General features: G+C 35.9%; 1 protein-coding gene across 10 annotated transcripts in view; it reads right to left on the bottom strand.

The window, feature by feature from the left end:
- LOC112042895 (coiled-coil domain-containing protein AGAP005037) overlaps nucleotides 1-22806 on the bottom strand; it is a 233015-nt gene extending 210209 nt beyond the window's left edge. For 9 of the 10 annotated variants that reach the window (XM_052890793.1, XM_052890798.1, XM_052890797.1 and 6 more), the window contains exons 1-2: nucleotides 22553-22806; nucleotides 17196-18945 (exon numbers count right to left, since the gene is read on the bottom strand). In XM_052890793.1, coding sequence (XP_052746753.1) covers nucleotides 17196-18945; nucleotides 22553-22555 — 1753 coding nt within the window. In that variant the 5' untranslated portion in view covers nucleotides 22556-22806. The remainder of the gene's footprint in view (nucleotides 1-17195; nucleotides 18946-22552) is intronic. The other variant, XM_052890796.1, reaches the window with a different exon arrangement.
- Nucleotides 22807-23684: the final 878 nt, after the last annotated feature.

Below are 23684 nucleotides of genomic sequence, written 5' to 3'. Positions count from 1 at the left end.
TGTGTATTTCTTTATGTGTTACTGCTGGGATAGGCGAGGAGAGTGACTTGAGTGGAAAAGGGGAGTGTTTGTATACAGTCAAAGGATCCTTTAACCCTACACACATCGTTCACAAGTGCGTGACTCCACTCAAGGTCATTCTCTGCCACTCAGGGTTTATTGGTAACATTCTTAGTGGGACTTGTTAGACCTGACAGACTTTCATTCAATAATTGTGTTTTGCAGACAACCGCTTCTGATGTGTAACCCCTTATACTCCGACATATATCTATAAGATTTTATTTATTTGCATTTTTCAGATCGTATTTCAGATCGTTGTGAGCTTTTCGTACGTATTAGGGTGGGTCACATTTGTATGAGAACAAAAGTTGTTTTGTTTTGACTTCTAATAGCAATAAAACTGTGTTACATGATTATAAAAATTTTAATAAAAAAAATTCAACCGACTTCCAACTCAAAAAATAACTTTAACTAAAAAGCAAAAAATAAACATCCTACCTATGTGCTACCTTCTGATCAGTTTGAAGGCGGTGCCAAGTTAGTGTCGTGTTTTAATTAAATCTGTTTCTGGAAAAACCAAAGAAATTTTGTAGTTTAAACGTATTTAATTAAATCATCACTGGCTTGGCACCGCCTTCAAACTGATCAGAAGGTAGCACATAGGTAGGATGTTATTTTTTTTAGTTAAAGTTATTTTTTGAGTTGGAAGTCGGTTGAATTTTTTTTATTAAAATTTTTTTTTTTTTTTTTTTAGTGTTAGTATACCCACTGCGTGTGTACAGTCACAACCTATCTAAGTGAAAAGTTCTCATCAATACAAATTTATCAAGTCCAAACACAAGGTAGCTACTGTGAACCGTCGAGGAGTTCTCTTCACTGTCCCTCGTCTTCATCATCCGACCCTTAATACAGTCACAATCCATCTAGGTGGAAAGTTCTCATCAATAAAAATTTATCAAGTCCAAACACAAGGTAGCTACTGTGAACCGTCGAGGAGTTCTCTTCAATGTCCCTCGTCTTCATCACCAGACCCTTAATACAGTCACAATCCTTCTAGGTGGAAAGTTCTCATCAATACAAATTTATCAAGTCCAAACACTAGGTAGCTACTGTGAACCGTCGAGGAGTTCTCTTCACTGTCCCTCGTCTTCATCATCAGATCCTTAATACAGTCACAATCCATCTAGGTGGTAAGTTCTCATAAATACAAATTTATCAAGTCCAAACACAAGGTAGCTACTGTGAACCGTCGAGGAGTTCTCTTCACTGTCCCTCGTCTTCATCATCAGATCCTTAATACAGTCACAATCCATCTAGGTGGTAAGTTCTCATCAATACAAATTTATCAAGTCCAAACACAAGGTAGCTACTGTGAACCGTCGAGGAGTTCTCTTCACTGTCCCTCGTCTTCATCACCAGACCCTTAATACAGTCACAACCCATATAGGTGGAAAGTACTCATCAATACAAATTAATCAAGCCCAAACAAAAGGTGACTGCTGTAAATCCTTGACGAGTTCCATCGTCTGTGTTCCGGCTCCATCATCAGACCAACTCCAAACCTTCATAAAGTTGTAGTGGTTTAAAATACCTTATGGAAACACTAACAAACGTACTAGCCGTCTCTACAACTTTCGAAAGTTCCCCTCAATTTCTCCAGGATGCCATCATCAGATCCTGACATGAAAAAAATGGGACCACCCTGGAAGTAAATCCTACAAAACAAAAAAAGAATTTTCAAAATCGGTCCATAATTGACGGAATTATCGCTGGACATACATAAAAAAAAAAAAAAAAAAAAAAAAAAAAAAAACATACATACAGCCGAACGTAGAACCTCCTCCTTTTTTGGAAGTCGGTTAAAAAGTAAAATAAAAAGTTTCAGTTTAATCGGATACTATCTTCTGCCTCCGGATTGATACTGATAATTTTGAAAACTATCGAATTCGAATTTCTGTATATATAAAAGTTCTAATGTAACGAAGTTTCATATGATTTTGCGTACCTAGTAACATTATCCATTATGTACATTATCGACGGTGTCAGAATATGCTCTTTTTGTAGTAAAATTTTAAGATTTTCGGGTAGGAAATTAAATCAAGACATTTTTGTACAATAACAATGATTTCCGACACTCGGTTGTTGTAGACTTTATTTTGTGTATTCACATTAGCGGTTGTGTCGGAATGCGCTCTTTTTTTAGCAACACCTTTTAAGAATGAAGATTTTCGGAAATAAAATATCAAGAAACCTTTCAACAGTCGGAGACTAGTTTATAATTCACCCATCATGTGCATGTTATTAGATATCTACGTGGTCGGTGAATTTAGAACTTACTCCGTACATCGTCTACACTCTACTGATATCAACACGTGAAGATGAATGTTTTTATTTATATATCATATTGTTATCGCCGCGTTGCAACGACTTGCGGTACGGACGGCTACAGTGTGCTCGTGGCGTTCGAGCCGACCACATCTCTTGTTGTGTATTTCTTTATGTGTTACTGCTGGGATAGGCGAGGAGAGTGACTTGAGTGGAAAAGGGGAGTGTTTGTATACAGTCAAAGGATCCTTTAACCCTACACACATCGTTCACAAGTGCGTGACTCCACTCAAGGTCATTCTCTGCCACTCTGGGTTTATTGGTAACATTCTTAGTGGGAATTGTTAGACCTGACAGACTTTCATTCAATAATTGTGTTTTGCAGACAACCGCTTCTGATGTGAAACCCCTTATACTCCGACATCAGAAGTGGGATAGGGAATTTGTGCCCACATAGTAAAGTAAAGCATTTGCTTAGATACCTTACATACAATGGTGACTTGAGCTATACACGGCCCTAGATACACGCGGTCCATACACACTCATTCGATTAAAAATGAGTCATGCACGACCTTCAATAGTGGTTTGTACACGCTCAAGTGTTCCGTGTAAACGTTACTGCACCAGACACAGACGCAATCCAGGGACGGATGCGTCACCAGGATGGCTGAATGTTATCGCCGCGTTGCAACGACTTGCGGTACGGACGGCTTCAGTGTGCTCGTGGCGTTCGAGCCGTCCACATCTCTTGCTGTGTATTTCTTTATGTGTTACTGCTGGGATAGGCGAGGAGAGTGACTTGAGTGGAAAAGGGGAGTGTTTGTATACAGTCAAAGGATCCTTTAACCCTACACACATCGTTCACAAGTGCGTGACTCCACTCAAGGTCATTCTCTGCCACTCAGGGTTTATTGGTAACATTCTTAGTGGGACTTGTTAGACCTGACAGACTTTCATTCAATAATTGTGTTTTGCAGACAACCGCTTCTGATGTGTAACCCCTTATACTCCGACATATATCTATAAGATTTTATTTATTTGCATTTTTCAGGTCGTATTTCAGATCGTTGTGAAGAAAAATGTTTTTATATATATATCATATTGTTATCGCCGCGTTGCAACGACTTGCGATACGGACGGCTTCAGTGTGCTCGTGGCGTTCGAGCCGACCACCGCCATATATATAAGTATAAGGGGTTACATACCATATTAGGCTGGGTCACATTTGTATGAGAACAAAAGTTGTTTTGTTTTGACTTCTAATAGCAATAAAACTGTGTTACATGATTATATAAAGTAAAATAAAAAGTTTCAGTTTAATCGGATACTATCTTCTGCCTCCGGATTGATTCTGATAATTTTGAAAAATATCGAATTCGAATTTCTGTATATATAAAAGCTCTAATAAAACGAAGTTTCAAATGATTTTGCGTACCTAGTAACATTATGCATTATGTACATTATCGACGGTGTCAGAATATGCTGTTTTTGTAGTAAAATTTTAAGATTTTCGGCAAGGAAATTAAATAAAGACATTTTTGTACAATAACAATGATTTCCGACACTCGGTTGTTGAGGACTTTATTTTGTGTATTCACATTAGCGGTTGTGTCGGAATGTGCTCTTTGTGTAGCAACACCTTTTAACTGTTTTTTTTTACGCCGCGATTTTTTTTACGATTATGAATGTTATCGCCGCGTTGCAATGACTTGCGGTACGGACGGCTTCAGTGTGCTCGTGGCGTTCGAGCCGACCACATCTCTTGTTGTGTATTTCTTTATGTGTTACTGCTGGGATAGGCGAACAGAGTGACTTGAGTGGGAAAGGGGAGTGTTTGTATACAGTCAAAGGATCCTTTAACCCTACACACATCGTTCACAAGTTCGTGACTCCACTCAAGGTCATTCTCTGCCACTCAGGGATTATTGGTAACATTCTTAGTGGGAATTGTTAGACCTGACAGACTTTCATTCAAAATTGTGTTTTGCAGACAACCGCTTCTGATGTGAAACCTCTTATACTCCGACATCAGAAGTGGGATTGGGAACTTGTGCCCACATAATAAAGTAAAGCATTTGCTTAGATACCTTACATACAATGGTGACTTGAGCTGTACACGGCCCTAGATAAAAATATCGAAAATAATGGATTTATTAAAACGATTGATGACCTAATATTATTTATTTAGCCTTTTATCTAGCTTAATGCAACGCAACTACATGACTAAAACAAACTAATTTCAGTAGAAACTATAAAGTATTAACACTCAACTGAAATACATTGTTTACCTTTTTAATATTGTTTGTACGGTATAATATGATCTTATTATTAATACGAGAGTCAAACTGAAAGTCCTTAGAAAATCAAAAACTGATGAAATTAGCAAGTTTTACCTTCATTTTTTTTTTTACGTTACTACATCGCTCCATCCGATAGAACCACTGAGAAAAGCACTTTTCCCAATCATTTTTAGGGATCTCTTCAACGGTCTTCTGAAACGTAGCTACAGCTTCCTCGGCGTCCATACAACGTTTTCCTCGATCGATCGTTTGTCTGACGGTGTACGACAAAGCATTATCGTGGTGAAGGAGGATCCTACTGCGAGGTCGTTTCTCACGCACTTTATTCAAAAAACTGTTTTTCGATCCTCTAAAACAATTGTCGCGTGACAAATGACGTGTCCTTCCAATGAACGAGGGCACCATCTTTTTTCCCACGCTTCGACCTCTCTTCACTTTAGTTGGAAACTCCTCGAAAGGAAACACCTACTGAGCTGACTGTCTTTTAGTTTCGGGATCATAACAGTAAATCTTGTGTCCATATGTCAAACACAGAATTTGAGTCACTTCCGTTAAATCCTTCATTGCATTTCACGGCAACAATCAACACGACGGAGTGTTTGAGCTTCGGGCACAAAGCTTCCCTAAATGTTCATGGAGGATTTTGTGCACTTGAGTCATACCAATCCCTAAGCTTGCCCGGATCTGCGACCACGTTTAAACTCATTAAACCAGGTGTAAACAGTGGCATGACACTTCATCGTGAAAGGCCAATCGTGTCTATCATTATTTTATCATTATTTAACTTTCTTGTTGACTTAGATGACATCAAAGTCATGAAAAATCATCGCACAAAAATTTTTTCGTGTTAAGTTCATGTTAACGTTACACAGACTATTTTCATTTTGCAGCCAAACCGTAAAATAAATGACACACGAATGAATTATAACGTAAAATATATTATTCGTAAAGAGTTCCATTTTCTAAATTTTAACATTTTTTTTTATTATATTGCTTTCAAGTAGTAAGTTCTAATATTTTCAGTGTAGCCCTCGTATAAGCGGCTTTAAAAAGTGCTTATTTATTAACTTTATGAAATTTTACACTTAATCCTGAGTCAGTTAAACTAAACCGATTGAAATTATATTCTACTTAAAGCATATCAACACTTTATAACACCGTATTTTGGCTATTAGAATATAAATAAAAAAAAAAAGGTTTTTGACCCACCTCAGTAAGTACTTATCGTGTTGCTTATCTGTAACTAGTTATCTATTGTAATTGTAATTGTAACTGATAATGTATGGAAATTTTGAAAGCTGAAATAAAACAGCTTCCATTTTTTTTTCTTTTATTTATCATATTATCTATCTATAATATTTTATTCATTTGCCGTGTATTTCAGATTACTGTGGGCTATTTGTAACTATCATGTTTCTTACATGTAACTAGATTTTAGCTGTATAAAAATTTATTTATTATATTGGCTACTAATAACTTTATCTTCATTGATATTACTTTATTGAAAAGTAGTTGTTAACCTTAAGTTTGCCTGCGTGAAATCAAAAAAAAGGTAATTTATTCGGTATTAAAATAATCGGTAATGAAATTTCCGTCAAAATCGTTGAAGTCATTTCAGAGATTAGCCGGAACAGACATAAAAAATATAAACCTTATATTAAGCACCGTTTTAATTATATGCCTATGTATTTAGTGAAAATTGTGTTTTTTACTCTAAGAATAATTTCTGATACTGTAGATTTTACAAAAAATATTTACATTAACACCGATAATTATGTACGTTATCAACAGTGTCAGAATGTGCTCTTTTTGTTGCATCACATAGTTAAATATTAAGATTTTCGGCAAGGTAATTAAATCAAGACATTTTTATACAGTGAGAATGATTTATACACTCCGTTACTGTGGACTTTATTTTATGTATCCACATTAGCGGCTGTGTGAAATTGCTCTTTTTGTAGCAACACATTCGAAGAAAGAAGATTTTCGGGAAGGAAATATCAAGAAACTTTTCAACAGTTGGAGAATAGTTTTTTAGAAGACCGTTTATGCTGATTTTATTAAATATCTGCATGATCGGTGTTTTTAGAAATTACTCTCTACATCATCTGGCATCACCAAGTCTGAAGATTCTATTTATATATTATCTGTCGATAAGATTTTATTTATTTGCAGTGTATTTCAGACCATTTTGGGATTTTTGTAACTATCGTGTTGCTTATATGTAACTAGTTTTTAAGTGTATGAAAATTTTGAAAACTGAAGTAAAGCAGGTTTCTAAATTTTCTTTTTTTATCATAATCTTCTTCTTTGTCGCTGCGCTCTTGACAGAGCGGTCGTGGTCTTTAGGACGTGTTGGAGGCAGATGTAATACGCCTCACGAGCATTCGCCACTTCTCCCTTTGCGTAGTGAGTATATAATAATAATAATATAATCATAATCTACTAATAGTTTTATCTCCACTGATTTTATTTTATTGAAAACTATTCCAATCCTAAAGGTAGAAAAACAGAGTATGATTGATTGTTCATCCATTAATTTTAGTGTAAAACTAAGCATAACTTTTTATTAAGTAATATGCGTAACTTTTTACTATGTGTACCGATTTTGATAATTCTTTATTTTCTGTAAAGGATATATTTCAAAATAGGTCCCATATAAATTTGAGAAAACAATACTAATCCTAATGGTTGAAAAACAGGGTACGATTGATTGTTTACCCATTAATTTTAGTGTAAAACCAAGCATAACTTTTTATTGAGTAATATGCGTAACTTTTTACTAAGTGGACCGATTATGACAATTCTTTATTTTTTGTAAAGTATATAATATTTCGAAATAGGTCCCATATAAATTTGAGAAAACAATTCTAATCCTAAAGGTAGAAAAAGAGGGTACGATTGATTGTCTACCCATTAATTGTACCATTGGCACCGGCTTCAAAGTAATCACTAGATAGAAAATATTATGATATTTTCTTCTGCTAATTAGTTTCCTGCATAAGTTCGTGTTTGAAGTCGGTAGTGTTTAGTTTTTTAAACTATTCAAAGTTATTATTTTAAGATTGTTAAAAATTAAAAAAGGACCAACAAATGAGAGTTATAAAAAGGTTAGGTTAAGGTTTAGATATATATATTAAACGAAAAAATTAAACCGGAATATTTTATAATTAGATACAATTTCAAGTTAGTTTTAAAAATACATGATCGATTAACATCGTTCCTCTTCACGCAAGTTCAACTCGTACTTGTCCGGTTTTTAATAGTTATTTATTAATTTTAAGTGTAAAAAATTTAATAATTCACTAACATTAAATAAAAAAAAAATGAAAAAATTCTGGTTCTGCGAGCCATCGTGTATAAATCGCAGGCCGGATGTAGGGCGACCAGTTGATCGAATTCCAGAAGCCTGCAATTTGTCACACTAATATTATAAAGTTTGTGTGTGTGATGAGTATGTTTGTTCCTCCTTTACGCTACTGAAGCGATTTGGCTGACATTTGAAATGGAAATAGGTTTTACTCTGGATTAACACAGGCTAATTTTCATACCGGAAAAATCCATGGTTCCTGGGGGATTTGTGAAAAACTGAATTCCACGCAGACGAAGTCGCAGGCGTACGCTAGCTTACAATAAAAACAAATTTGAAAATTTTGAGAAAACTTACGACGGTTAAAATGGTCTGGGCCTCTCTCCTTATAAGACAGGCAGTAGAGGGGATACGGAGCATAGTCCTTCCATGCTGCTTCAATGCAGGTTGGCGGGTTTAAGGTGAAATTGTTAAAAATAATGTTAAAAGCTCAAGCATAGAAATAAATTTCAATATTCGAGTATCTTCTATTAGATACAATATCTCATCACATCACACTAATATACATATAAATGCGAAAGTTTGTGTGTAAGTGTGTATGTTTGTTACTCCTCTGTGAAATTTGGAATGGAAATCAATTTTACTCTGGTTAACACAAAGGCTACTTTTCATTCCGGAAAAATCCATGGCTCCCGCGGGATTTGTGAAAAACTGAAAGCCACGCGGACAAAGTCGCGGGCGTCCGCTAGTATAACTATAAAAATAAACTGCTGTTCGTTTGTCTCGCTAAAACTCGAGAACGGCTGGCCATTTTAGCTTATTTTGGTTTTTAAATGTTTGTCGTAGTAAAGGAAAGGTTTTAACGGTGAGATAATATGGTAGTAAGGAAAAGGTAGGGGTAGCGAAGAAATTAGTCATTAGTGCACATATAACAAAGCAAAGCTTGACCAAGTACGCTAGTCTACACTTATATTATGAAGAGGAAAGATTTCATTGTAGTTTGCAATTAATAGGCTCTGAAACTGTTGGACCGTTTTGAAAAAAGATTTTAACATGAGTGTTAACGCCGCGTTGCAACGACTTCGGTACGGACGGCTTCAGTGTGCTCGAGGCATTAGAGCCGTCCACATCTCTTGTTGTGTAATTTTTATTGGTTACTTGGGATAGGCGGGGAGATTGACTTGAGTGGAAAAGGGGAATGTTTGTTAATAGTCAAAGGATCCTTTAACCCTACACACAACGTTCACAAGTGCGTGACTTCACTCAAGGTCATTCTCTGCCATTATATTTTTATTTTCATTGTTATTTTTGATGAAGGCTATATATTTATCACCGTAATCCTACGGGAAATATAATAATACGCGGACGAAACCACAGGGCGCAAGCTAGTTCTTCAATAAATTTCAAGCAAATCTCAAAAGATCTGGTAACCGTAGCCTTACCAGCCAAGCACAAACATTTAATTAAACTTGCGTTTGACGGAAACTGAATTTAAAAAGTTTCGCAGTGAAAAAACTTCTTTCCCATTTCTGGTTTAACAAAAAATACGTTTGTTAATTCGGTCTCTGCCTTGGTTTACGTCGAATTAATATTAACTTTTACTCCATATTCTAGAATTAGACGACTAAATATTTTCATTGGTGCTCGGGAGTATTTCCCATAACTTCAAGGTGTTGAACAGTCCACTTATAGCAGCCGAACTACATCTATACTTATAATAAATTTGTAGAGAGGTCAATTCTGTACATGACATATATTTCCAAAATAACTATCAGGGGGTGATTAGTGATCGATACTGATGCTAAAAATGCAATCAGTAAAATTTTTGTCTGTCTGTCTGTCTGTCAGTATGTTCTTTATAGAAACAAAAACTACTGGACGGATTTTAACGAAACTTGGTGCAATTATTCTACATACTCCTGCAGGGCTAGCACGGGCAAGGGAGAAATTTATCCACGGGGAGAGGATAAAACGTTTATCCCCCACACTCGTTTTATCCACTCACCGCGCATGGGCACGTCGGTGGATATAATATCCCCGGTGGATAAACGGAGGGAAAGACTTGTCAACCCATTTGTATATATCTTATAAATTGGCATTAGGTATATTAATAGTCCGAAATAAACGTAAATTTAATAAAATTTGGTTTTTTTGTGCATATTATTTATCTGTTTTCTGTTGGCATTGTTTTGTTTGGTGATTGTTTTTTGCGGTGGTTTGTAGTAGGTATCTATAGTATCTATCATACTAGCGGACCCGGTCAAGCTTCGTTGTGACATAAGTGCACTTGTTCTCTATCCCTACTCTACCCTTCTTTACCTCTACCCCTACCCTACCCCTGCCCTACCCCTACCCTACCCCTACCCTACCCCTGCCCTACCCCTACCCTACCCCTACCCTACCCCACCCCTACCCCACCCCTACCCCCCTCCCCCCCCCTCCCCCACCCCTCCCCCACCCCTACACCCCACCCCCCTACCCCCCTACACCACCCCACCCCCTACCCCCCTACACTACCCCTACCCCCCCAACCCACCCCTACCCCCAACCCCCCCTCCCCCACCCCTACACCAACACTCCCCCACCCCCCCACCCCACCCCTACCCTACTCCACCCCTACCCCACCCCTACCCCACCCCCACCCCTACCCCACCCCTACCTTACCCCTACCCTACCCCATATTGCGAAGCAATTGTTAAAGACCAAAACATGCGAGACATAATTGTTTTTTTAAGTAAAGTTTTATCCCCACATCAACTTCACAGGGATAAATTTATCGCGTTTAAATGTCAAAAGTCCCAAAGTATATCATTTTATCCACTCCATATGCCATAGTCGAGGAAAAGATCTCCACGCGTAATGTCAATCGGGGATTAATTTGTCTTTCCCTTGTGGCCATGCTATGACGGGTGGATTTATATCCTTAATCAGTGGATATAATGGGTGGATAAAAATTTTATCCCTTGCCCATGCTAGCCCGGCTGGGCAGGTTATAGTATACTTTTCATTACGCTACGATCAATAGGAGCAGAGCAGTGAAGAGAAATGTTGAGAAAACGGGAGATGTTACTCAATTTTTTTAGCTTCCGTCGCGTGTACAGCTTTAATGGTTAAAGATACATAGAAATCATTTATGACGGAAATGTTCTCCTTAAAATTATCTATAAAAACACAACAGCATATATATGTCGATCTTTTATGGTTGACTCACAATAACACGTGTAACTCCCGATAGCTTAGCAGTTCGGAGCTTTCTAATTATGTCTGTCTACTCTTATGTTTATAACACTCATCACTCATCCCTAGCTAAAAAAGTTAACATTATTACCTATTCAATAAAAAAAGAATCATAAAAATCGGTAAAGAAACACCAAAGTTATACAAGAAATACGCTAAGACATGGCGCGTGAATACTAATTCATGCTATATGGATTATTTTTGTGTAACGGTTGCCGCGCTCGATGCGACTCGCGGGGGGGGGGAATAAATAAAGAAGGTAGGGTAGGGTAGGGGTAGGGTAGGGGTATGGTAGGGGTAGGGCAGAGGTAGGGTAGGGTAGGGGTAGGGTAGTGTTAGGGTAGTAGTAGTGTTAGGCTAAGTTTACAACGACTTTCATGCGGACGAAGTCGCGGGCGTCCGCTAGTAACTAATATTTTTTAACTAAAAAAAATTTTTTTATGTTTTTATAATAAGTAATTCAAATAACTCTGACTATCCATGTAACACACGTCTTTATCTATCTTTGCGTTTTAGAATACGTAAAACTTGGCTGCGTCATAATTATAAGGATGCGTTTAGGAGACACATTTTTAAACCAGTGATTCCCAAAGTGGTCTATATCGACCCTTAAGAGTCTATGACAAACTGCAAGAGGTCTATGTCAGCGAACAAAAATTTGGGGGTCCAATAAATGAAAATAGTCTCCACGATACTGGATCATATCACATACACTGATAGTACCAATTTTTTATATCATATTATCTTATAATATCAAAACATATACATTTTTTTAAAATTAACTATGAAGTAAAAAAAATATTATATATGTTTATAAAATTGTGTAAGTTGTAGGATACAGAAAATCAATATCAAATAAGTAGGGGGTCTACCCAACACGGAAAAACATGGCAAGTTTGGGAAACTCTGCCCTTATATCAAAGACGGATCATCAAAGGCGGCTTGATTGTGGAGAGCGTCCTAGACAAGCAATTCATCGGCGGCCCTCTAGTGGTCGTATTTTATCAGTTACTAACAGTGATCCTCGGTTTCACTCGCTTAGATCTCATTCACTGGGAATAAAGAGATATAAAAATTTAATAAAAAATACAACCGACTTCAAAATCTAAAAACGTACCCACTAAACTAAAAAGCAAAAAATAACATCATAATATTAATATGTTCTACCTGCTGATCAGTTTTAGGGCGGTGCTAAGCCTTGATTAAGATTTGATGGCTGGAAAACCCAATCTTATTCGAGGAAATTATGCAATGAATAATTATGTTCTGTTAAGTTAGGCGTTGATTATAGTATGGATGCTTATTTGTTATTTAAACTATCATAAAAATGTATGAAAAACACTCAAAACAACAAACACCTATATAATTAATTGGGATAAAATTGAGTATAGGTTTAAAAAATGTACCTACGTAGTGTTTAGTAGGAAAGTATGTAGGTTAGGTACTCGTAATTTGCGCTCTGTGTTGGAAATTACAACAATCTACATGCAAATTTATTCGGAAGAACTTCATAATGAACGGTTGGGATAATTGCTTTTAGGATCTCGGGCCCCAACAGCTATGCATAATTGAGATGTATTTTATACTACGTACGTCATAACTTTATCATCATTATAACTTTCTTTAAATAATATGAAATTTCCAAAGATTTTCTACTATTAGATGTGTTACGTGCTACAAAATCACCGCAAAAAGTGGTCTAAATTTTGCTTTTTTTTTTTTAATACAAGTGATGATGCAGTCTAAGATGGAAGCGGGCTAACTTGTTAGGAGGAGGATGAAAATCCACACCCCTTTCCCGAAAAAAAACTGCAGAATATTCACTTCATAAATGACAAAATAAAAAAAATCATCCCCGGTCAAGCGTGCGCCCAAAAGTTGGAAACATTCTACATAGGTTGTTATTATTATATTTATTTTAAGCGAGCGCTTTTGTTCCTTTTGTAAAAAATCTCAACCTTTTATTTGGGCCCCCTAACTAATTTTGATACAGGGCTCCAAGGATCCAAGGCACGCTACGCCACTGATAACCATGCAGTAAAACCACGGATAGTCAATAGTCAATATTCATTTATTTCAATTAGACTTAGTTTACACTTTCGAAACGATAGGTATACAATAATGGTGATAGTACCTAGTCATTTGGAAGTCCTTACAAAAGGCCTATGTAATGCAGTTCATCGGTTGTTATGATGATGATGATGATGACTTAGTCGAAAACTTAAAATTAAATTTTCGAGGGTTCGAAAATTTAATTTAAGCCTTGCGCGCCTTGGTTCGAGAAGAGCCCACAATAAACACAGCCAGATTTTTTCTGTTTTAGTTTATCACCATTTAACAATAGGTGTTTAGGTAGCCAGACATGTAATACATTTCATTTCTAAGCTATTTTGTCCTTTATACAGTCCTTAACACTATAATAATGTGGAACTGTCCTGCAGCAGTAAATCTGAAGTTTGTTTAAGCCTTGTGTTTATATCATATATACATATAGGTACATGGACAGTGGCGTGTATTTTATAGATGAAGAAATGCACTAACAATCCAAAAGAATCAGTAATATACTGTATAGGATTGAATGCGAGTACTATTCAAACAGTTGATTTAATATTAAAACTATTTGTGTTAAAAGTTTGCAGTTTTAATTTACTATATTTATAAAACACAACTAACGTGCTTTAAAATGCGTTGCTTTGTCTTTAATATTCCTTGAGAACTGATAACTACAGAAATATACCTATCTATGTGTCATACTTCACCCGAGTGAAGCCGGGTTTTCATCTAGTTAGTATATAAAATAGTAAATTAAAACCATCTGAACTATTAAAATACCTGTGCGTGAGCATATTAAATACATAAGAACTAGTATATTGATATTTTCTCTCTTATTTCTTAAATGGTAACATTCATCAATAGAAATTGGTTCCAAACGTAAACGGCAAAAGCTTTTATATGGAATATGTAAATATGGCGTTTGAAAATGTATTTAATGGCGCTGCAGCCACGACTTTTACTTGACTTTACTTAATTAATCTTTGCAAAAACTTTCCCTCACTGCGATAAATTTCCACTTTATTCTAATATCTTCATTGTTAAATTGTTTTTCTAATTATTATAAACTGTCTAATGACCGCAATTTATTTAAACATTTTTGACTAATCTACAAGAATTCTTTACATAAAAACTTTGAGCGGGGTTTTATAATAAGTCAAAGTTTGGGCTCAAACGGTGCAGAGCGTTGCGAGTATTTGAAGCGTACAAACAAACTAAAGTAAAAATTGTGTATTTACATCCATACAGGTCACAATCAGCCCACCTGGTGATATTCGTTGTATTAGAGTCGCAGGGATTCTCTAGATGCAGGCGGCTCAGGATTGTGATGTTTGAAGTCTCTACAAAAGGCTCATGTCCTGCAGATGGGGTCCATCGGCTAATATGATGCTGATTCGGCTTCGCCTCATTGCACCAAAATCAATCGTGCTACAATGGTCCTCAATACACGACCGTGGCATATATAAGTTATTTACTTGCAATTAACAAACTGTTTCAACATGAAACATGGAAACTCCTCCTTCTTGAAAATCGGTTAAAATAATTATCTACTTATAGATATACTAGCGGACGCCCGCCACTTCATCCGCTTGGAAATTAATGTAAACTTTAAACACCAAGTTTTTAAAATTCTTGATCTTGATCTCTTAATCTCATTTTATTTCGTATATTTTTAATGATTTATAAACAAATTTTTAAAACTGTAACTCTAAAAATTGAGGACTTTCCATACAAAAATTTTAAACCCTCATCTCACCCCTATTGCTATTTTTATTTTAGGGTCAAAAAGTAGCTTCAGGGTCACATTTACCATTATACCAAAATTCATCTTGACCGGTTCAGCCTTTTAGCCGTGAAAAGGTAACAGACAGACAGACTAACTTTCGCATTTATAAAATTAGTACTAGGTATATACTCGCAGATTAACGATAGGTTCAAGTAGGTAGTACGTGCCGTCAATATCCAGACTGCGAGAATCCTTTGTAGTCGGATTCACAGTGACTGAACAATACAGATACGAGTATAATAATAAACTATACCTACTTTGAAGTTTGTCGGATATCCTGTCTGTACGCCCTACAGAATTTCCTGTCTTTCTAGATTCTAACGCCTTGCTTTTTATTTTACTAGCGGATCCGGTCGAGCTTCGCTTCGACTTATGTACCCCTAATCCACCCCAGGGGCGTAGCTACCGCCGTATCAGCCGTGTCAATGATACGGGGCCTACTACAGGGGCCCCTTACGTGTGAAAGTAAAAATTAATATAGGTACCTAATCCACAATCTCGTTCTTTTTCCTGGTAAAGCGTGCGCTTAAAATTTGGAAACATCCTATAGGTTAAGTTACTGTTATATTTATTTTATGCTAGCATTTTTGTTTCTTTTACCCTTCATTTGGGCCCCTGACTAATTTGAGCTACTAGAGTTATTTTTTTTTTATTCTGTACAAGTTAGCCCTTGACTACAATCGCACCTGATGCAATCTAAGATGGCTAACTTGTTGAGTAGGATGACAATCCACACCCCTTTCGGCTTCTACACGACATCGTACCGGAACGCTAAATCGCTAGCTTTGTCGGTAGGATGGTAACTAGCCACGGCCGAAACCTCTCACCAGCCAGACCTGGACCATTTAATAAAACCTCAATCAGCCCAGCCGGGGATCGAACCCAGGACCTCCCTCCGTCTTGTAAATCCACTGCGCATACCACCCCGCCACGGAGAACTTCAATATTTATGAACTAACGCATACTCGTAACGTGCAAGAGGTCATCAAAATGATATTGTAGGTTTTAACTTATTTCATTCATACATACACCGATAACAGACACAATGTAGGCTTTCATAGAATGTTTAAATACCTAATAACTGCCAACGAAGCGCTTACTCACTTCCACTGAATTAAGCTTTTAATTATTCAACGTACAGTGGTAACCTTTGTATACTCGTACCAATAATTGTTCGTTGTTTAGTAAAAATGTATGCCAATTCACCTTAGGTAGATCTACTCGAAAAATATAACTTTATCCCGCTTTTGCCAGCGTTTATATTCATGAAATTCAAGGTAAATGTTTACCTCTATACCGCCTCAGGACGTTCGGGGAAAGCAATAATATACCTACCTACCTGATTTTCGCTCTACGATACTCCCTTCTAATAAATAAAAGTCTTCCGAAACGGCTCGAGTGATATTAATGAATTTTCTTTACATATAAATACGTGGCGTACTCATGCATATTATGACGATAACAACTTTTATAACTTTTTGAATCGTTATATCTCAGAAACGGTGGCTCGTAAGAAAAAAAGTATTGATAGGTACATTTTTTATAGATAATTTTATGTTCTACAATTTTTGTCTGAAGTACTTTTATGATAAAACTTACCGTTTTGCTGAAAATCGCGAAAAAGTCATTTTTTTTACCTTTGACCTTGAATATTTTTTTCCATACACGGGAATGATAGAGAACTTTTAAACGTTGTGTATAATTATGTTTTGAACATTTTTAATGATTTTCAGCTTGTTGGGATTTTATGCACCTTCGAATGTCTAAATTTACCGGACTAATATGTGTACTACGAGTATAGATATATTACCTGCTTACAAAATCACCACAAAATATATTTATGCTCGTTGTAAAGAGTCTCGAAACAGTCTCGTAGTAAAAAAGGACAATAAAATCACACAGATAATAGAAGTTGACCGGCATTGCAATCGCCCATTTGCATAAAAAACGTCATAAACATGATAGGTCGAACACCAATTTTTAAAGCAATAGCCAAACGGAATGAAATCGTCCCAATTTCAAACGATGAGAAATGGGTCACATACGACAAGACTGCGTAAACGTCCAGAACTGACCAACAGAAGTAATTTCGTTTTCTATCAGGACACAGGACACACACGACCTTAGTGACTCGACAAATGTCTGAACCATTTACCATAGAATTCTGTACAGACTTAAGACTTACCTTTTCGCGGGCTGCTATGCATTATTCTTTGTATTTCACCTGCCTCAGATCCACTTTCTGATTCCGAACACATCGAACGAGTTCCACCGACGACACTAACGTTTTTATTACTTGGATTATTTTTAACACTTGTTGTACGTATAGGCGGTAGAGGTGGATTATTTAAGTCCTTATGTCCTAATTTCACTACACTGTCTTTGCCACTTTGGAACGTTTTACACTTACTGTTTTTAAACGGGGTGTCTGTGGTCACAACTTCCTGTCGATGGTCGGAATTTAAAGGCAAGTTCTTTCCTTCGAAGCTTACTCGTTTTGGTTGTTGGGTGATCCCTGTTTCCGTGGGTAACGAACAACGCTGCACAATAGGCGATTGATTGTTACTGATGACATTTCCATATAATTTTTGATAATTCCTATATTGCACTCCATCATATTCCGCCTGATGAATAGTACTTTTTATATATGAGTCAGTACGGCGTTCTGGAACCCCTCGAATGAAAGGAGAAGATAAAGTAGAAGTTGTTTGATTTGCGTACAATAAATCTCTTCCACGCGGCAAACTGCAACTTCTAGAATCCACTAAAGAGGTTGGGGTGCTACAATTAGAGTTAGAGTACGATGCATATTGGGTCCTTGATCTTCTCATAGAACTACCCAATGATTGCCTTAAAAGGTATTCATCCTCCTTCTGTTTAAGTTCTTTTATTTTTTGCCAATAGAATGCTTCAATCCTTTGGCGAGTTTTTTCTTTTTTTTTTGAATCATCTGCTGTAGCGAGCGTTTTTGATCCATCACGGTACAAAGATCTAGGTGACGGTGATAATGTATTCCGATTGCTTAATCTACTTAAAGAGTTTCTTTTTTCTTCAGCTTCAATCATGTTTTGCTTTACCCGCTCATACGGAGACACTGTTGTAGGCATGTTCGGTATTTTATGCCCAACAGCAATTGGCGAAGTAGGTGCAGAATAGTTGTAAGGTTTTTCGACATGTCTCACTTTCTTGATGCTTCTTGAATCGTTTGTACCATTTTTATCAAGCGATAAACTTCGAGCTCGTATTGGTTGGATTGTACGCACTTCAGCTTCCTTTTTTGGTGATATGAGAAATTTTGTGCTTACTTTTTTGATTTCAGCTCCTACTGATGCTGGATGCGTCTGTGCTTGTGATGCTCTGTAAATTTCAATTTCGTCTAGGGTGGTTAACTTATCAGTAAGTTTTTCAACAGAATGGTAATAAACATCGGGATACTGAATTTCAGCAAAGTTCTTTTGATGTTTATCTAGCACGGGGCAAGCGTACAGTATTTCCTGATGCGGCTTTGGGGGTACTTGAGGTCTTGCAAAATGTTTTTTACTCTTGTCGTTTAAAGTTACGGTGTCACGTGGTTGATTCATAATTTCAATGTTATCTGATACTAAAGTACTGCTGGAAGAATGGTTACTAGTAAAGTCGTGATTGTCATGAGCGTTTCGTTTAAATGCTGCTGTCGAAAGATTTTCATATATTCGTTCGTCATTTTCTTTTGTTTTATCGATACTGCTACCATATTTGTCAACGATAAACTTAGGATTTTGGTATTTGTTACCCGTACTGGTACTACCTGTCTTAAGTTTCAAACCTGACGTATCATTAATTGAAGACTTTTCCTTATGTTTATTTGAAAAGAAAATATTAGGAAAAAATTTTCGAAAACTATTTCCTCTTTTTTTATTATTCTCAGTCATATTGTGTTTATGAACTTCCGCTATCTGAAACAATGAAAGTTTAAATGAATGTTTTTTTATTTAAAAATAATATGTAGGTAATACTATACCCAGATCATAATGCCACCAAAAATATTTAAAAAGAAATACACAAGCCCACCATAAGCATTATGTCAAGTAAAGCGAATGCGTAATCATATTGCTTGCACTAGGTACGCGTAAAATAAAGTTATCAGTCTCATGCAGAGCAAAGTCTACACGCCCTTTCCCAAAACTTTATATCTCTTAATTCTCGACAAATTTTGCACATTAGCAGTTGACCATATACCAACAGGAGCACATATTACGTAGGTTAGGTTATTACGTACGGTAGGTTGGTATAATTCTGTATCTTTTTGTTTTATAAAAAAACGTTTTAAATATTAATTCTAATAATAATTTTATGCACCTAAATTATAGATCAGTATATCATTGCATAATCATACAATAATGCATAATATATAATAATGTATGCATACGGCGTAATAGATAAGTAGATATACCTACATGTAAGTACTTAACGCCCGATGACCTTAATGTTATCTGTCACTTATATGTGTGATTCAGATTAGTTTTTTTTCTGTATAGGTATAGGTACAGTAGTAAAATTATTTACTAAACATCTATTTTTGTTTATAATAAATGCATGAAGTATTCATGGATATAATAAAACTTAATGGCGGAGAAAAAATAACTAAAAGTAAGATAAAATAGAATTATAAGACCTACCTATCTATACTTAGTAGTATTACTTGTGGCATCTACTTATCTCAGTAATAGGGATGATGACAGTTTTTTAAATTGTATATAAATTAAGAGTATGCTAATAGCAAAGCAATTTTGTAAAAGGAACAGGGTATCTGCGTCATTATTTTCGGAGCTACAGGGATTTAAAGGGTCAGATTTGCGGCGCTGCCGCGGATCCCTGAATAACGCCCCATACAAAATGGCACGAACTAATGACGTCGTAGGTAATGTAATGATCGTTAGATTTGTATGTGCGTTCAAACAAAATTACTAATATCTTTGTTATTTGTGCGTTTATGTTTATAGCTCATATATTAAAAAATAAAATCTAATTACGATAATAGATTTTTAATAGATTTTGAAATTTTATAATCTCATTTATTTTGCAAATATCCAGTCAATCTTTGCTTTTCATGTATAAATTAGTTAACATTGACCCTATTTACCCGAATGTATCATAAAAACCAATATATTCAAACCTTGTCATCATCCCCATTACCTCAGCCTGTGTATCGGCATGCGTTTTACTTTTAACTGACCCACTTACTACATTTAGGTAATCTTACTTAATAAATTTAAGTAGTTACTTATAGGCTGAAATACAAAAAACCTTGTCTGGGGGAGCCATGATCACTGTTGGTAATGTGAATGCTATACAGGATTTAGTTCCTTCGTTTTCTGCAACATGGCGAGGTATTTTTTGGTCAGGCTATATCTATGATCTGTTCTATGCTGCCGAAATCTTTATAAACAAAGCCTTGTTAATGCAATGACTCAACGGACGGCTACAACGGTCTCTATAACTAGTGTACATGATAAAGCGTTTAATTATGGGTTAGTTATAGGTAGTTGTGAATAGGTACCTACACGAATAGCCATGACTTATACGAGCTTAGATTATTATTAGACCTATAACTACCTACTCTAAGAATACGACTATGATGCTAATATACCACTAGTTAGGTATTTATCTATATTTTATTGCAGCTGCTATATAGGAATTACCTATATAAACAGGCTAATGGAATTCTGTATAGTTAGATAGCTTACGCGGGTAGTTTACCTATTTGTTTTATTTTTAATTGCCGATCCTAAGCCGAGGGGGCTGAATGTGGCGAAGGCAGAGACAATGCCGCTTGTTGCTGTACCTACGGACCTGGGTAGTACCTAGTAGTAGTAGGTATACCTAACAACTGATCGGCGAGCAAAGAGCGCATCGCTCTTTTTCGTCGAATCCTTCAAATACCTTCCTACCAGGACCTATGTTTTATGGGATAACAGAAGAAGAAGCTTTTGTAATAGATGTGTCAAAATCGCGCTAGCCTTTAAGCCGACATAAGAGCAAACAAAATCAAGAAGTCTGGTGCCCAAGATCGGGCAAATTGGGCGAATTGGATCCAACTAAATGGCATCACGCTCAGAAGAAGAAGAAGATGCAAAATGAAACGATGATGATTTGTTGGAAATATTTCTTATTTGAGTGTTTTAGCGTGCGTTTTAGCCTATTTGATATGAATTGATTCATACGTTTAACAATATAACACAATATGATGGATGGAATAAACGATATAGGACGCAAATACCTACAGGTATCCGAATGGAGTACTTACTCGTATATAATATCGAATGAAAGGATTTGGGTATGTACTATAAAATTGGCTGTTTTAGGGGGGTTTTGTAAGTTATGGGGAAAGGGGTGAATGTAGATAACATGCCCGAATGGAGCAGCAGCGCGAAACTGAAGTGGCAATGGGAAGGCCACATGGTTCGAAGGACCGATGGAGGTTGGGGTCCCAAGGTGCTGGAATGGCGACCCCGCACCGGAAAGCGCAGTGTTAGTCGACCCCCCACTAGGTGAACCGAAGACATCAAGCGGGTTGCAGGGAGCCGCTGGATGCTGGCGGCTCGAGACCGTTTTGTTTGGAAGTCCATGCAAGACGCCTATGTCAAAATCAAATAAGTATCACGTGTCTGCATTACCATTGCATACATGAGAATTTTCTGAATTCTTTACGTGTGTGAAGCCTACCGCACTAAGCCAGCATGGTAGACTATTAGCCTAACTCAGAATGAGAGTATTCTGAAAGAAGACTCGTGCTCAACAGTGAGCCAAATACGGATTGTTAATGATGCCACAAAAGTCGTTAGTCTTCTTCATGGGTGTGCGTTTATTAACGGTCGGTTTACCTACTCATATACAAAAACCTATTTACTCTGCGCGCTTGATAAATTATTTACACGGAACATTCAAAAAAGTCATGGCATAGGTACGGCCCTCGTTCGAATTTCCAATTACTTACGTACCTACCTTCCTGAAAGCCACATGTATCCGACTGACAGACTGGATCGTTATACTTACCTACGTATTATTGCCTAGTTCATATTACTTAATCAAATACTTACTTACGTAAGTAAGTAGGTATGTAGGCGCGTAGGTTCTGTCAAATACTTACTTAATACCTAACTACTACTACTACAAGTACAAAACTACAAAAGCTGTTCACATAATTAACTGTACTGTACATAAACAAAAGTTTAAAATAACTAGATAGGGTCAAGAGGTTAAAACTCTTATTGTAACCTAGTTGTAACAATTAAATTTAACTTTATTAAAAATATAATACATAATTCAACAATTACTACCAACCCAATTATACAAATTTATTCGATGTCCCTCCTTACATTAAAAAAGTAAATGACACACCTTGTGTTGAATTTGCCGCACTTTTGAGTCAATATTTTACGTAAAACGAAGCATTAAATCTAATTAAAGTTAGCTTAGCTTTATTAAACCACTCACCAATTCATGTTAGATTAAAAATATTAAATTATCACATAAATAAAAATTTAGGAAATTCAAAATTACCATAAAATATGACTAAGTTAGTGACTAAGTAGAACTTGTAACGTACGATTCTCACAAAGTTTTAATACGGGCCAAGTATTAGATCGAACATAATTCACGAGTAAACACACTGAATTCAATTGTTTCGTGGTATTTTTAAGAAACTATCAGTCAAACGGATTAAAACAACATAAAAATAACCTTTTACGTGCATTTAACTCTATAGCTCTACATTTTTTATTTAAGTTTGAAGGCCATGGCCTCGATAACTTGAGGCTTTTTGTCGTTGTTATAGAGTCGACTTTATCATTTTCCCTTATAAGTCATGTTCCGTTTAACGTAACAACTTAAATGCTTGCGCTACTATTAATTTTGAAACAATAACGATTAGCTGTTTTATAGTAAGCACGTCTTGTTGTAGGTACTTTTTATACAAGCTTAAAAACTTGGACTTAAATGAAACTACATATAAGTAATATACTTAATAATTATCATAGGTAATCGTTTTATTAGGCTAGTTGACACTTTTTTTAAAAGGGTCTAAATTTTTCATTAACGTTCTACTAGATTAAAAAAATATTATCTTTCATTAGGACATGAATACATGAAAATTTTAATTTTTAAATATTAAAATCGGCGATGATGGTCTATATTTTAACTATTTCATGACGTCACGTTAACACCCGTGTTTGACAAAAACATTTATTCCCAGCATCAAGTAAAAGTGACGTCTCAAAATCGATGACAGCGTTCTTGACATTTGATAAATTTTTATATGTAGGTACTAAGTTTTCTATTAAATACCTAACTTTTATTAGTTGATATGTATATAATATTACAGACCTCTATTCCATACCTCTTTTTAATGGTCGAAGATGTACCTACAACACGAAAGTAATATTGTTTACCTAGATAAAATTTGATATGATTCAAATTCTACTACCGTATTATTCAGTAGGTTTAGCAAAAAAATTAAATTAATTATGTATGATGTGTAAGTATAGATTTAACATTTAACAGCCTAAATACCTACATAATAATATAAGAAAAAGTAAGTTTGATTCATGTTTAATCACATGCGTGGCTAGATATTTTAGAGAGTTTATCTAGATAATTTAAATTATTTTTGCTTTGTTCATTAAATAATGTATTA

The sequence above is a fragment of the Bicyclus anynana genome, chromosome Z, assembly GCF_947172395.1.
Source record: "Bicyclus anynana chromosome Z, ilBicAnyn1.1, whole genome shotgun sequence".
Taxonomy (NCBI): Eukaryota; Metazoa; Arthropoda; class Insecta; order Lepidoptera; family Nymphalidae; genus Bicyclus; species Bicyclus anynana.
This window is presented reverse-complemented; position numbering and strand designations above follow the sequence as displayed.